The 16636-nt window shown below is 34.8% G+C and overlaps 1 protein-coding gene across 6 annotated transcripts in view; it reads right to left on the reverse strand.

Moving 5' to 3' along the window:
* Window positions 1-648: 648 nt before the first annotated feature.
* The window catches only part of LOC150095691 (uncharacterized), a 369335-nt gene continuing 353347 nt past the window's right edge, over window positions 649-16636 (reverse strand). For all 6 annotated transcript variants that reach the window (XM_090409912.1, XM_090409913.1, XM_090409909.1 and 3 more), the window contains one exon: window positions 649-925. In XM_090409912.1, coding sequence (XP_090266038.1) covers window positions 921-925 — 5 coding nt within the window. In that variant the 3' untranslated portion in view covers window positions 649-920. The remainder of the gene's footprint in view (window positions 926-16636) is intronic.

Genomic DNA, 16636 nt, shown 5'->3' on the forward strand with positions numbered 1-16636 from the left:
TTCAAATGGCAGAAGGGGGATTGGGTTGGAGAACCAAAGAATACACCAACACCAAGAAAGGAAGCAAGGAGAGGCTTCTTTTGTTAGATGCCAGGTGACTGAGTGTGTGAGAAGCATTGCCCAAGAAGGTAGTGAGTACACTTGCGGTGAATGAATTAAAAATTGGTAATGATAAGTATTGTTGCAGCTAGGATACACTTCATGTGATAAGTCCTTTGCAGGAGATTGGTGGTAATAATTAATTTGCAGATGCCTCATGCTTATATGCATATCGTAAATGAACAGTGAAATCCAACCCACAGGATAAAAAATAATTTTAATACAGTCAACTCTCACTGTAGAAAAAATACTGGAATAATGAACTCACTCACTATAAGAAACTATTTAAAAGTTGTATCCAAAGCTTCATGGCATAAATACTACTCTGAAAGAAATTTCATATAAACTTTTTCACTAATAGCAAACTATTTCTTTGATCCTCATGATTTTGCTATAGTGCCAGTTCACTATAATAAGTTTTTTTTTTTTAAAATGAAATGTTTTACTGTTTATTTAAATTATATGATGTATTACTATATATAATATATATATATATATATATATATTATATATATATAATATATATAAATAAATAAATAAATCTTAAAATTTCCACCAAAGCTTGTTTTATTCTAAGTCTGACTACAGGGAAGCTTTCTTTCTCTTCTCTGAAAAGTTATCAGAGCTACCAGACAGTTTAAAGTTTTTACTTTGAGAATATTTTCTTCAGATACTATTTTTAATAATTTAGGAGATTTTTACAGGCTGAAAATAGTGATTTAATTCAAGAAAATTTCATTTCCTTTTCTTCTGGTATATTTGCTACAATAACTTAGTTCTAAAAATTTGTTCCGTATTCTTCAGCTAACTATGGCCATATATTATACTGAAAAAAAAAAAAAAAAAATTAATATTAATAAAGTAGTTTATTATTAATTTCAACAACAACAAATACTATCATATTTTCCATACACACATTACTGAGATTTATATTATAGTGGTGTATACATAGAATTATTCAAAGGATTCGACAGGATAATGAAATTTCTTAAAATAATAGTGATAAATCAGGTAAACTGGTCATCATGCCTGTGTAGTGATTTTTCAAGGCAGGTAACTTTAAAGAATGAAGGAGGTTCAGCTCTCAAGGACCTATGTTGCATATGCCACTGCACACTAAATCAGAAATAAGGTTGAATGTATATAGAGCTATAGCTGTATGAATATCATATATGCACAGAGCTCACATTAGCTCATGAGGACTGTTTTTTTTTTTTTTATATGGGTTACAGCATCCAAAACATGACTAAGCAATGCATACCAGACTAATATTTTCCACTAGTCTGGTCAGCAATTTTATCCGCCTTACATAAAAATCTTTGAAGAGTTTAGGTGCAGAGATACTAGTGATGAATTCTGTGGATGAACCACCTTAAATTCACCAATCGGAGAAACAGTCAGTGAGATGTGTTTTCACTGCATGGGAAAGCCTACGTAGCTCAGTCAGTATAGACAACGCCCTTTAGTCGGAACAACCTGGGTTCAATTCCCATCCGTGATGTGAGGAACCTTTATTTGATCTCTTTCGACAAAAGGTGAGTTAGCCAGTCTCATATGGAAGTAAGAGGTTTTTTCACCCCCAGAACAGGCAAACTGGCCCCGAGAACACACTGATTACAATCAGGAATATTTAAGGCCAACAATAGAGTTCATTCATCAGCTACATGCTAATCCTGAGCCTGGATAAAAATGGGGAGGGGGGGGGGGGGTAGAGATGGTGCCATACATCGCTGCAAAAATGGGACTCACAGCTGTTGTATCATCATATGCTAAATAACAAAGAAACTCCATGGGAAACAAATTTTGAAGAACTCCAACATAATGGAAGTCAATTTATCTTGAAGAAATCATTGATAAATGTTAGCTTTAAGATAACCTTTGAAAATGAGCTGAGTTGACCACAGAGCTTCACTCCATGCAGACATCTGAGATGACTGAAAATTATTTTTCATAAAAGAATGAGGATTCATTTCTGACCATGCACATGAAATGTGAATGGTGTCAGTATCATCATGGTTGAATTTTGCTTCATGTAACAAGATGTTTCAATGCAACTGGCAGTGAGTTACAAAATTCCAACTGTTAGGCATTATTCATAGTTCAAGGTGCAAAAATTATTTAGATGACATGTATTAAAAATTTTTTCATGTGATGTTTTGTATACCCTGTTTTGCAGAACACCAAGATAATAGGAAATTCTTTGCATAATTATACTGTAAAAGGAATCAAAAATGATAAAGGTGACATGAAAACTGAAAATAAGTATTTCTAGATGTCTGGAGTAATTACTTGGAAAGACTCCAGACAACTAGGATATTCTTATCTTCAGTTTTCATGTCACCTTTATCATTTTTGATTCCTTTTACAGTATAATTATGCAAAGAATTTCCTATTATCTTGGTGTTCTGCAAAACAGGGTATTGAAAATTTTTTCTGCATGAAAAAATTTTCAATATATCATCATTAACAGTATCAATCTGCCTATATCTTGGGCTTCCTCTGGTTCTTTTTCCTGCAAACCTGGCAGAGAATGCTTGATTTGCTAATCTTTCCTCTCCCATTCTGTTTAAGTGACCATGCCACCTGAGATCAGCTCTGCTAACATATTCCTGGATGCTGACAGTGGCAAGTTCTTTCCTAATATCCTCATTTTTAATATGATATTGCCACTGATGCCATCTGTCTTGCCCCTGATCTTTCTAGACTCTCATATCTGCGGTCTCTAGTCTTTGGTCAAGTGTTTTACTTCTGACGCAGCTGTCAGATCCACAAGTTAAAATTGGTTTGAATACTGTCTTGTATACAGCTAATTTAGTGTTTTCACTAATTTCTCTCTTATTCCATATAAATTTATTCAGTTGACTGCCTACCATATACCAGCTTTGTTGATTCTGTTGTCTATTTCCATATTTAATTTACCATCTTCACTAAAAATCATGCTGAAATAAGTAGCTGAAATGTTTTACTTGTTCTATAGGTTCTCCATTCACAATGCAGTTGATATTTTCAATGTTTCTGCCTATTTTCATTGTCTTTGTAATGCTGACCTTCATACTTATCTACTACAACAGTTATTCAATTTAGTCAGGGAATCTTGCAAATTGTAGCAGATTTATTTAGAAGTATAACATCATCTGCATAAAGCAAAGAACTGAGATTAACATCTCCAATTTTGATATCAGGTTTAATACCACTTTCCTTCAATAATGTGATCCATATATATAATGAATAACAGAGGGGATAATATATACATCCTTGTCTCACACCAGATTTAACATCTTCCTGTACTTCCTTCAATTCTAACTGCTGACTTACAACTCAATTGCTTGATATACTGTCCATTGACACTATATAACTGTAGCGTATTGAATAGCTTTTCTCTTGGCACCTTGTCATATGCCTTATCCAGATCTACAAAACTTAAATACAGATCTTTGTTTTCAGGATAGTGAAAATATGATCCTGACCACCTCTATTTGCCTGAATCCAGCTTGTCTTCCACAATCCTTTTCAACTGTTTCTCAAGTATATTTGCATATATCTTATCAGGAACACTCAGTAGAGAAATATCTCTGTAATTCTCACATTCAGTTTTATTTCCCTTTTTATATATGGGTACTATGAGAGCTCTACTCCAATCATCTGGAATTTGTCTCTCTGTCCAGGCCTTCTGAACTATGCAGTGCAGCCACTGTAAGACTTTTATACCTCCATACTTGAGCATTTCTGGTCGAATATCATCTACTCCTAGTGCCTTTTCACATTTCAGGCTTTTGATGACTTTTTCTACTTCAAGAGGGGATAGGTATTCCTGACTGCATGCCTGGTCAGTTACCACTGTGCTGTCACATCACTGCTTGTTTCATTTAGCAATTTTTCGAAGTAATTACTCCATACTTCAAGGATATCTTTTTCTCCTGATTTCATGTCACCTGTATCATCTCTAATTCTTTTTACAGCACTCTTTCCTCCATTTCTGAGCTTCTTAAACAACCTCCAGAATAACTTGCCACCTTCTTGATATTTATTTTCTATGTTCTTACCAAAGTTCTCCCATGACTTTTGTTTAGCTAGTTTTACAGAGTATTTAGCTTTCTTACATTTGTCTCTGTATTCTCTAAGAGCACATGCTGACTTGCCAGGAACTTTTGATATGCTTTCTTCTTTTCTTTCACTGCCTCTAACTTCTTATGTCCACCATGCAGTTCTGATTTTTCTATCCTTACAGACAACCTCACCACATGCCTCTCTGGCTGAATCAATCAGTGTTTTCTTCAGGGCTTGCCACTGAATCTCCAAGGTTTAGTTCCTCTTCTCAAACTCTTTCATTTTTTCTTCAATCGTGTTTGTGTATTTTAGTCTACAGTTCACATCTGAGAGCTGCTCAACTTTTATTCGTTTTAAAACTTTCTTACATGTTCTTCTTTTCAATATTAAATTCAATTTTATTCTGCTCAAGACTAAATGGTGATCACTTCTAATTCCAAATCCTCTGTACACTCTGGTGTCCTGTACCAGGGAGAAAACATCACTATCAACAATAACATAGTCAATAAGACTTTTCTTATTCCTTGCCTCTTCTCTCCATGTGAATTTGTGCACGTTTTTATGTTGGAACATGATGTTAGTAATAACCAGTGCATGTCCTGAGCAGAAACCCAACAGGTATTTGTCATTATTATTAGCTTTGTTCTTTTCTCCAAATTTTCCCAAAATATTTTTGTATGTCTGATAATCATTTCCTACTCTGCTATTTAGATTTCCAACAAGGACCAACATTTCCTTTTTCTTTGTGTCAGTTGCCTGAAAAAATTTCTCCACTTCTACCTTAGTAGAACCTTCTGTGGGTCCACAGGAACAAATAAGTCTCATTGTCCAGTTCCCCATTCTTATATTTACCCGCATCACTCTACTTGAGACTGCCTGCCATTCAAGAAGATTAGCCTCATATTTAGTGTTGAATACTATGGCTACTCCTTTTTCTTGATTGTTATTGTCTGAATATAACATTTTGTATTTATTGCTCAGAAAGATCTCGCCAGTTTTTGTTTCACTCACCCCTATTATGTCGATCTGGTACTTATCCAGTTCCTCAGCTAGCTCCATTTCTTTGCCATTCAGGCTTCTTATGTTGATAGTACTGATCTTTAACTCTGGTGATATTGAGGTTAGCAAGTTTTAGGATTTGTTCCAGTAGCTGACTTTTCGCTGTTTGCCCTGGTTCCCTGGCGAAAACAATGGGGGCCTTGTTTAACCAGGTGACGCCCCAGCTGGCATGAAATTTTGTCATGTTGTACCATCATTTTTTATTTTGGTTTAAGCCAATAAAGAATACAATTTGGTCGGCTAAATCCCAAATTGCTAGCCCATCCTCGTTTGTTGAGTATCCAGGTAGATACCTAACAGGTTGCACCACGTGAAAGTGAGGATTGAACATTATGTCAGAAGACCTGATCGGTTCTCTGCATTCCTTTAAAGGCTATGTGGAGGTCTCCTCTCAGTTATACAGCTTTGACCACTTAAATAGAATGAAAGAGGAAAGGTTAGCAAAACAGATGTTGATACCAAGAAAGAAACCCAAAGGAAGGCCAAGGTGTAGGTGGATTGATTCAGTCAGAGGTGCCTTAGAAACATGAACTTTTAGATATAACAATATTGAAATGCACAAATAAACAAATAATTGACTAATTTGGAAGAAGATTGTTGACAGGAGATTAATAATAATTAAAAATCATTTAGTGCTATCATAGTAACATGAACATCTCTTGAGGATACATATCAGGAAATTTATGAAGAAATTATATTCTTGTTTAAAAAAATTCACTTCTATTTAGAAAATCAGAAAGCATAAAACATAATGGATTATAATAATTTAATTGGAATCTACTTAATCCAGATATGCTAATGCACACATTGCACTTTAAGTACAAATCAAACAACATCTTTATTATTTATGTAAACTCTGCAAAATTTCAGAATTTCATAAAAATCATACTGATGCACTTTCTTTTAGTCAGAAATTCTCTCTCTTAATCAAATGCTCTTCACTCTAAACGATGGCTAAAATTCTTAGTCTAGACATAGAATTTATTTGCTATAGGCCCAGTGGACTCTCATGTGAGTGAGTGATATAAAAAATCTAGTGACACCAGTATTTTTTCTTTGTTATGTGCTAAACCATGCTAGGCTCCTAGACAAAAATTAAATGCTGTGACCTATTGGTCATAGATATATTATTTAGTTGTTCACCATATGTTATTTAGCTAACTAACAAAGAGGGAAAAACAACAGAAGAGAATCTGTGATTGCTCTTTACTATTTTTGCTATATATTATGGTTACACCTAATTTATTACATGTGGATGTATTAAAACATATCAAGTAATAAAAATCATAAAAATGAGTGATGGGTAAATAGATAAATTATAAAAAGGATAAACCATTTACAATGCCTAAATATAAAATTAATTCTGCAATAAAATTCAACTCCTAGGTATCTGGGTAGATCAGAAACTGACAAGGAATTATATCACTAAGGTCCAAACAAAATTACAAAAAAAAATGTTAACATTTTTATTATTGTTCTTCTCTCCACACTGAAGATGTTTGATGAAACATAAAAATGAAATATTTGTAAATGTATTAAGATATTTCCCAATAATTATTTTAGAACTAAATTATCATGACTGAGTCATCTAATGCCATATAATGATATATTAAATATAAACTTATTCATATTTAATATGGGGAATTTCATTTATGTTGCAAAAAATGCAATTAGAGCATGCATAAATGAATAACAAAAACTCCTTCAATAGAGAAAAGCCACTGGGCAGAGATCATATCATATAACTGGAGCAAAAGCTATAGAATGAGGAAATACATGAATCCACATGCATTAAATATTGGCACGCCTAGGGTGCAATGGAGCACGTCCTACTAGCTTCCCCAAAGCTATACCAGAAAACATGATGTGTGTAACATCAATGAAGATGAATGTTTTACATTTAATACCTGATCCATTAATATGATAAAATAAGTAGAACCTATGAGAAAATGAAATCAGAAAAATAAGAAAACTTGAAAGTGGAGATGAACACTTGAAACTAAGATGTAATAGGCTGGTATAAAAACCAGCCTATTACATCATAGTTAATAAAAGACTGGAATGAGACAATACAGAAGATAATAAAATCAGGGACAAAGTAAATTCATCAAAAATTCTATAAAACAAGTATAATAAACTGTGAATATATGAATATAATAGACAAATAAACCAAATCAAAATAATATCAGAAAATGTGATAAAAAAAAAAAAGTCAGGGTGATGACTCAAAAATGATGACTTTGAACCATTTCAAACTGAACAGAGATGCTTCTTATATAGGTGGCATCAAGGTTAAGAACTGATGTGATTAATAGTGAATTATTGCATTATTGAATTGCCAGTTTCAACGTCTACAGACTATACAATATCAACAAACTGGCAACTAAAAAAATGTAAAGTGGAGTCCGAAATTGAGAGAAATTCTTAACTTTGATGTGACCTATGTAAGGAACACTGTATTCTGTTCAATTTACTCATTTCACATAAATTCTTCTGAAGATGACTGATTTGACATAGCACCAACATCCCATATCCTGTTCTTTTCATACATTTGTAACTTAAAAAAAATATCAGTTTTTCAAACCAATCAACTTTTATTTCTTTCACCAGTGTGAAAGAAGCTAAAGTTGTGTGTAAAAGGTTGTAAACCTATAGTATAACAACACTATGGATAGGCTGAGGAATTTTGTTTTTAGTCTAGAAATCCTGTTCTAGAGACCAAGCAGGATGGTAGTTGAATAACGAAATTCATTTCCTACCATCAAAAATATCCATCCATCCATGCCCATAGTGGAGTTCAAACCTGTAGCCTGTTGGTTGCAAAGCAGGCACATTAGTCAACTTAGACTACTGGCATATTCCATATTTTATGGAATTTTATTAAGAGAACTTCTCTCAATAAAAGCTCTATGGAGTTGAAACATGGACATTGAAGGCGACAACCACCAAGAAAATTGAAGCCTTTGAGATGTGGCTATACAGAAGAATGCTAAAAATATCATGGACAAATTGGAAAAAAATTACCAATGAAGATATCTTAAAATCCATTGGCAAAGCTAAAGATCTTGTATAAATAATCAAGAAACGAAAAACATCATATCTTGGCCACATCATGAAAAACAGCAAATACCAACTTCTACAAACTATTTTGGTAGGAAGAACTGATGGCAAAGGAACTAGAGGAAGAAAAAGAATATCATGGTTTGACAACATCAAGACGTGGACAGGAAAGAGTAGCGCACAACTGCTCCGATTAATGCAAGAAGACAGTTTGTTCGCCAAGATGGTCGCTGACCTTCGATAGAAAATAGCACCATAAGAAGAAGAAGAATTAAGAGAACTGGGTATTTTTTATGAACTTTTTAAAAATTCATTTGAACATCTGATTTTGTTATCTATGTCTGATATTTGCTTTCTATAATCATATGCTGGTATGCTTTCATACAACCTATTAACATCAAGGTGTCTTATTTTTCTAATTTCATTTTCTCATACTTTCTACTTGTCTGATTTTATTAATGAATCAATTATTATATTTAAAAAAAAAAAAACATTCATCTTCATTGATGTAATCCACATCATAAATATATTTACTGGAGATCTTAAGAAAAGTTCTAGCAAGAGTGCTCTACTGTATCCAAAGCTTGCTATACTGAAAATACACTTGGAGTAACATGAACAATTTGTTTAGAATGCTCAAATAAACCTGTATGCACAGTTTGAATAAGTTCAAGATTTCCAAAATTATTTATTGGTTAAACACCAATGAACACTACACTATTTCTTCTTCACCTTCACTTTTCAATCCCAAGGTGCTTTTATATGTTCTCCTTTTCCACAATAAGGTGGTTATATATACGAGGGTGGTCTGAAAAGTTCTTGGCCTCGACCACAGATGGCAACACTATTGGGAATAATTTCTTTATGTTTTCTGAGTTGGTACATCTGTCATAAGCATCCATGTGAAATTGCAAGTCATTCTATCAAGTAATTTGTTTAATACAGCTGCCTGAAGCAAAAGTTGTCTGTATCCCTTGAAATGGATAAAATTGAGTATCATGCAGTTATAAATTATTTGTAAAAGAAGGTTTAGCGCCAAAAGAAATGGGCTGCTGAGTTTAAACGTGGCCGTACCAGCCTTGAAGATGATCAACGTGAAGGACATCCAAAAAGTGTAACAACACCAGAAATCATTGATCAAGTGCACGATATGGTACTGGATGACCATCAAGCCAAAGTGCATGAAATTGCTGAGACTATAGCCATTTTAAAAGAACGTGTAGGCAGGGCCGGCATTATCATTTAGGCAAACTAAGCAACCGCCCAGGGCACAAAACTTCAAGCTATGCTTTATTCATACTTTACTAAAATATCAAAATTAAATACTGATATATGATTTAGATATCGATTCTTTTTCCTTATCCCTCACACATCACACTATTTAACTCTTGATTCTTTTTTGTTCCTTACCTAAATGATTTGAACTTACTGCTATTTAAAATTCAGTTAACAAATATTTTAAAACGTTAACATTTTAAAATATTAAATTTCGGTATTTTAAAACTTTTTTTTGTAAATGAATTATAACAGAGAATTTTCAAATTAATTAAAAATTTTTATATTTAAAATTTCATTTTAAAAAATATCCAACTTGTGAAATAAGGGGTGCACTTGTAAACTTTGCCTAGGGGAGGCAAAATAACCTGGCACCGATAGTGCATGTAGGATATATTTTGCATGAAGAATTACAAATGAAAAAGCTTTGACCAAGATGGGTGCCACGCTTGCTCACAGCAGATCAAAAACGCACTCGCATGAAAATCTTTGAACAGTGCTTGGAGCATTTTAACAAGAATAAAACTGATTTTGTGAGTCTATTTATTACTATGGATGAGACTTGGATTCACTATTACACACCAGAATCCAAACAGCAGTCAAAACAGTGGACAGAAGGCGGTTGTTCAGTGCCAAAGAAGACAAAGTCGGTTCCATCAGGGTCATGGCATCAGTGTTGTGGGATGCTAAAGACATTTTGTTTATTAATTATTTTGAAAAGGGTAAACAATAACTGGGGAATATTATTCTGATCTTTTAACCATACTAGACAAAAAAATTCGTGAGAAAAGACCCGGTTTGCAGAAGGAAAAAATCATCTTTCATCAGGACAATGCACTTGTCCACAAAGGTGTTTTGGCAATGGGAAAATAAAGGGATCTGCATTATGAATTGTTGGAACATCCACCCTATTCCCCAGATTTGGCTCCCTCTGACTTCTATCTCTTCCCAAAACTAAAACTCTTCCTCGCTGGTCAGTTATTTGCTTCGAATCAAGAGGTGTTTGCAGCTGTACAGGGGTATTTTGCAGATCTTACTGAGAGCCACTACAGGGACAGGATAATGGTGCTGGAATAAATGTATTAGTCTTAAGGGAGATTATGTTGAAAAATAAAATAATTTTGAAATTATAAATTTGTTTTTTCATTGTTAGGCCGAGAACTTTTCCGACCACGATCGTATATATATGTGATACAATGTGCATGTGTGTGTGGCCAAACAATGAAGGGCTACGAGTTCTTTGAATTTGATATGAAAAACTTCCTGTAGCATATGTATGTGCTGATGAATGTGAGCAGTGTGTGTGTGTGTGTGGGGGGGGTTCTGATCAGGAGAGTAAACATTTAGAAGTTATTAGTGTGGACTTCGGTGGATGACATTCATTTCCCAGGCCGAGATTGTCACCCTTAAGGGTCAGGGTGCTTAAAGGTCAAAGCTGTATAACTGAGAGGAGACCTCCACGTAGCCTTTAAAGGAATGCGGAAAAACAACCACGGCTTCTGACGTAATGTCCAATCCTCACCTTCTCGTGGTGCACCCTGTTGGATATCTACCTGGATACCGAACAAACGAGGATGGGCTGGCAATTTGGGATTTAGCTGACCAAATTATATTCTCATCATCATCATCATCAAATTCCTGCCATGTACCCTCAAGGGGTGTACAGGATATGATAGTACTACATGAAAAAATTACATCATTACTAACTTCCTATCTACAATTTTCCTCGAAATCAGTCTGTTACTTGTCAAGACTCCAACATTATCAGATCTTATATTTCTATCGTCTAAGGCACTTTGTACCGTATCAATCCACCTATATCTTGGTCTTCCTCTGGGTCGTTTTCCTGCCAACCTGGCAGAGAACACTTGTTTTGCTAATCTTTCCTCTCCCATTCTATTTAAGTGACCATACCATCTGAGATTAGCTCTGCTAACGCATTCCTGGATGCTGACAATGTCAAGTTCTTTCCTAATATCCTCATTTTTAATATGATATTGCCATTGATGCCATCTGTTCACGCCTCTAATCTTTCTCAGGACTCTCATATCTGCGGTCTCTAGTCTTTGGTCAAGTGTTTTACTTCTGACCCAGCTCTCAGATCCATAAGTTAAAATTGGTTTGAACACAGTCTTGTATACAGCTAATTTAGTGTTCCGACTAATTTCTTTCTTATTCCATATGAATTTATTCAATTGACTTCCCACCATACCAGCTTTGCTGATTCTGTTGTCTATTTCTATATTTAGTTTACCATCTTCAGTAAAAATTGTGCCTAAGTAGCTGAAATGTTTTACTTGTTCCACAGGTTTTCCATTCACAACACAGTTGACATTTTCAATGATTCTGCCTATTTTCATTGTCTTTGTCTTTTTATTGCTGACCTTCATACCATATCTATTACAACAGCTATTCAATTTAGTCAGAGAATCTTGCAGACTTGTAGCGGATTTATTTAGAAGTATAACATCATCCGCATAAAGCAAAGAGCTGACATTAACATCTCCAATTTTGATATCAGGTTTAATACCACATTCCTTCATAATGTGATCCATATAGATAATGAATAACAGAGGGGATAACGTACATCCTTGTCTCACACCAGATTTAACATTAAACCATCTTCCTGTACTTCCTTCAATTCTAACTGCAGACTCACAACTCAAATAAAGACTAAGTATTGCTTGATATAATGCCCCATTGACACCATATAACTGCAGCGTATTGAATAGCTTCTCTCTTGGCATCTTGTCATATGCCTTTTCCAAATCGACAAAACTTAAATACAGATCTTTGTTATATTCCCATGCTTTCTCGACTATTTGTCGTAAAGTGAAGATCTGATCCTGACAGCCTCTATTTGGCCTGAATCCAGCTTGTTCTTCACCAAGCTTTTCTTCCACAATTCTTCTCAACCGTTTCTCAAGTATACTTGCATAGATCTTGCCAGGAACACTCAGTAGGGAAATACCTCTGTAATTCTCACATTCAGTTTTATTTCCCTTTTTATATATGGGTACTATGAGAGCTCTACTCCAATCATCGGGAATTCGTCCCTCTGTCCAGGCTTTCTGAACTATGCAGTGCAGCCACTGTAAGACTCTTATACCACCATACTTCAGCATTTCTGGTCGAATATCATCTACTCCTGCTGCCTTTCCACATTTCAAGCCTTTGATGGCTTTTTCTACTTCAAGTATGGATATGTATTCCTGACTGCATGCCTGGTCAGTGTTTTTTTATCACTGTGCTGTCATCACTGCTTGTTTCATTTAGCAGTTTTTCAAAGTAATTACTCCATACTTCAAGGATATCTTTTTCTCCTGTTTTCATTTCACCTTTATCATCTCTAATTCCTTTTACAGCACTCTTTCCTCCATTCCTAAGCTTCTTCAACAACCTCCAGAATATTTTGCCACCTTCTTGATATTTATTTGCTATATTCTTGCCAAAGTCCTCCCATGACTTTTGTTTAGCTAGTTTTACACACTGTTTAGCTTTCTTACATTTGTCTCTGTATTCTGTAAGAGTAAAAGCTGACTTATTTGCCAGGAACTTTTGATATGCTTTCTTCTTTTCCTTCACTGCCTCTAACTTCCTGTGTCCACCAGGGAGTTCTGATTTTTTTTTCTTTGCACACAACCTCACCACATGCCTCTCTGGCAGAATCAATCAATGTTTCCTTTAGAGTTTGCCACTGAATCTCCAAGGTTTGATTCCTGTTCTCAAACTCTTTCATTTTCTTTTCAATAATATTTCTGTATTTTAGTCTACAGTTTACATCTGAGAGCTGCTCAACTTTTATTCGCTTTAAAACTTTCTTACATGTTATTCTTTTCAATATGAAATTCAATTTTATCCTGCTCAAGACTAAATAGTGATCACTTCCAATTTCAAATCCTCTGTACACTCTGGTGTCCTGCACCAGGGAGAAAACATCACTATCAACAATAACATAGTCAATGAGACTTTTCTTATTCCTAGCCTCTTCTCTCCATGTGAATTTGTGCACATTTTTATGTTGGAACATGGTGTTAGTAATAACCAGTCCATGTCCTGAGCAGAAATCCAACAGATATTTGCCATTATTATTAGCTTTGCTCTTTTCTCCAAATTTTCCCAAAATATTTTTGTATGTCTCACAATCATTTCCTACTCTACTATTTAGATCCCCAACAAGGACCAACTTTTCCTTTTTCATTGTGTCAGTTGCTTTTTCTAAAGCCTCAAAAAATTCCTCCACTTTTACCTTAGTAGAACCTTCTGTGGGACCATAGGCACAAATAAGTCTCATTGTCCAGTTCCCCATTCTCATATTTGCCCACATTACTCTACTTGAGACTGACTGCCATTCAAGAAGATTAGCCTCGTATTTTGTGTTGAATACTATGGCTACTCCTTCTTTTCCTTGATTATATTATATTCTTAAATTATATTCTTATCGGCTTAAACCAAAATACAAAATGATGGTACAACATGATGAAATTTCATGCTGGCTGGGCGTCGCCCAGTTAAACAAGGTCCCCGTTGTTTCCACTAGAGAACCAGGGCGAACAGTGAAAAGTCGGTTACTGGAACAAATCCTGAAACGCATCCCAACTCAACATCACCAGACTTCAAGATCAGTACTATCAACATAAGAAGCCTGAATGGCAAAGAAATGGAATTAGCAGAAGAAACAGATAAGTACAAGATTGATATAATAGGGATGACTGAAACAAAAAAGGCAAAAACTGGTGAGATCTTTCTGAGTAATAAATACAAAATGTTATATTCAGGCAATGACAATCAAGGAAAAGAAGGAGTAGCCATAGTATTCAACACAAAATATGAGGCTAATCTTCTTGAATGGCAGTCAGTCTCAAGTAGAGTAATGTGGGCAAATATGAGAATGGGGAACTGGACAATGAGACTTATTTGTGCCTATGGTCCCACAGAAGGTTCTACTAAAGTAGAAGTGGAGGAATTTTTGAGGCTTTAGAAAAAGCAACTGACACAATGAAAAAGAAAAAGTTGGTCCTTGTTGGGGATCTAAATAGCAGAGTAAGAAATGATTGTGAGACACAAAAATATTTTGGGAAAATTTGGAGAAAAGAGCAAAGCTAATAATAATGGCAAATATCTGTTGGATTTCTGCTCAGGACATGGACTGGTTATTACTAACACCATGTTCCAACATAAAAATGTGCACAAATTCACATGGAGAGAAGAGGCAAGGAATAAGAAAAGTCTCATTGACAACGTTATTGTTGATAGTGATGTGTTCTCTTGGGTGTACAGAGAGAGAACACTAGAGTGTACATTGGATTTGAAATAAGAAGTGATAAGAAGTATGGAGTAATTACTTTGAAAAATTGCTAAATGAAACTAGCAGTAACGACAACACCAGTGGCGGCCCATGAAATTTTAAGTAGGGGTGCTGCCTATACAAAATCTAAAAAAAAAAAATCATTCTTTTTTTCCTAATCAGTAACCAATTTATTAATAAATTGGTTACTGATTAGGAAAAAAAATAATTTTTTAAAAATTATTTTGTATGGGCAGCACCACCACTGGACAGCACAGTGATAAAATAAAACACTGACCAGGCATGCAAACAGGAATACATATCCATAGTTGAAGTAGAAAAAGCCATCAAATGTCTTAAATGTGGAAAGGCTGGAGTAGATGATATTCGACCAGAAATGCTCAAATATAGAGGTATAAAAGTCTTACAGTGGCTGCACTGCATAGTTCAGAGGGCCTGGACAGAGGGACAAATTCCAGATGATTGGAGTAGAGCTCTAATAATACCCATGCATAATAAAAAGGAAAATAAAACCGAATGTGAGCATCAGAGGTATTTCTCTACTGAGTGTTCCTGGTAAGATTTATGCCAGTATACTTGAAAAATGGTTCAGAAGGATTGTGAAAGAAAAGTTTGGTGAAGGACAAGCTGGATTTAGGCCCAATAGAGGCTGTCAGGATCAGATTTTCACTTTACGACAATAAGTTGAGAAATCATGGGAATATAACAAAGATCTGTATTTAAGTTTTGTCGATCTGGAAAAGGCATATGACAAGGTGCCAAGAGAGAAGCTATTCAATACGCAGTGGGGCATTATATCAAGCAATACTTAGTATTTATTTGAGTTTTAAGTCAGTAGTTAGAATTGAAGGAAGTACTGGAAGACGGTTTAATGTTAAATCTGGTGTCAGACAAGGATGTACATTATCCCCTCTGTTATTCATTATTTACATGGATCGCATTATGAAGTAGTATTAAATCTGATATCAAAATTGAAGATGTTAATGTCAGCTCTTTCCTTTTTGTGGATGATGTTATACTTCTAAATAAATCCCCTACAAGTCTGTAAGATTTCCTGATTAAATTGAATAACTGTTGTAATAGATATGGTATGAAGGTCAGCAATAGCAAAACAAAGACAATGAAAATAGGCAAAAGCATTGAAACTATCAACTGCATTGTGAATGGAGAACCTATACAACAAGTAAAACATTTCAGCTACTTAGGCACGATTTTTAGTGAAGATGGTAAATTAAATATGGAAATAGACAACAGAATCAACAAAGCTGGTATGGTAGGAAGTCAACTGAATAAATTTATATGGAATAAGAGAGAAGTTAGTGAAAACACTAAATTAGCTGTATACAAGACAGTGTTCAAACCAATTTTAACTTATGGATCTGAGAGCCGGGTTAGAAATAAAAAACTTGACCAAAGACTAGAGATCACAGATATGAGAGTCCTAAGAAGGATTAGGGGCGTGAACAGATATCATCAATGGCAATATTATATTAAAAACGAGGATATTAGGAAAAAACGACATTGTCAGCATCCAGGAATGTGTTAGCAGAGCTAATCTCAGGTGGTATGGTCACTTAAACAGAATGAGAGAGGAAAGATTAGCAAAACAAGCCTTTTCTGCTAGGTTGGCAGGAAAAAGACCCAGAGGAAGACCAAGATATGGGATGAAAATGGTAAAAAGTGCCTTAGAAGATAGAAATATAAGATCCTGACAATGTTGAAGCCTTGGCAGGTAATAGGTTGATTTGGAGGAAAATTTGTAATAATGTAAATTTTTCATATAGTACT

This window comes from Typopeltis vanoorti, chromosome 20 (assembly GCF_054136105.1).
Source record: "Typopeltis vanoorti isolate ZY-2024b chromosome 20, IOZ_Tvanoo_1.0, whole genome shotgun sequence".
Classification (NCBI taxonomy): Eukaryota; Metazoa; Arthropoda; class Arachnida; order Uropygi; family Thelyphonidae; genus Typopeltis; species Typopeltis vanoorti.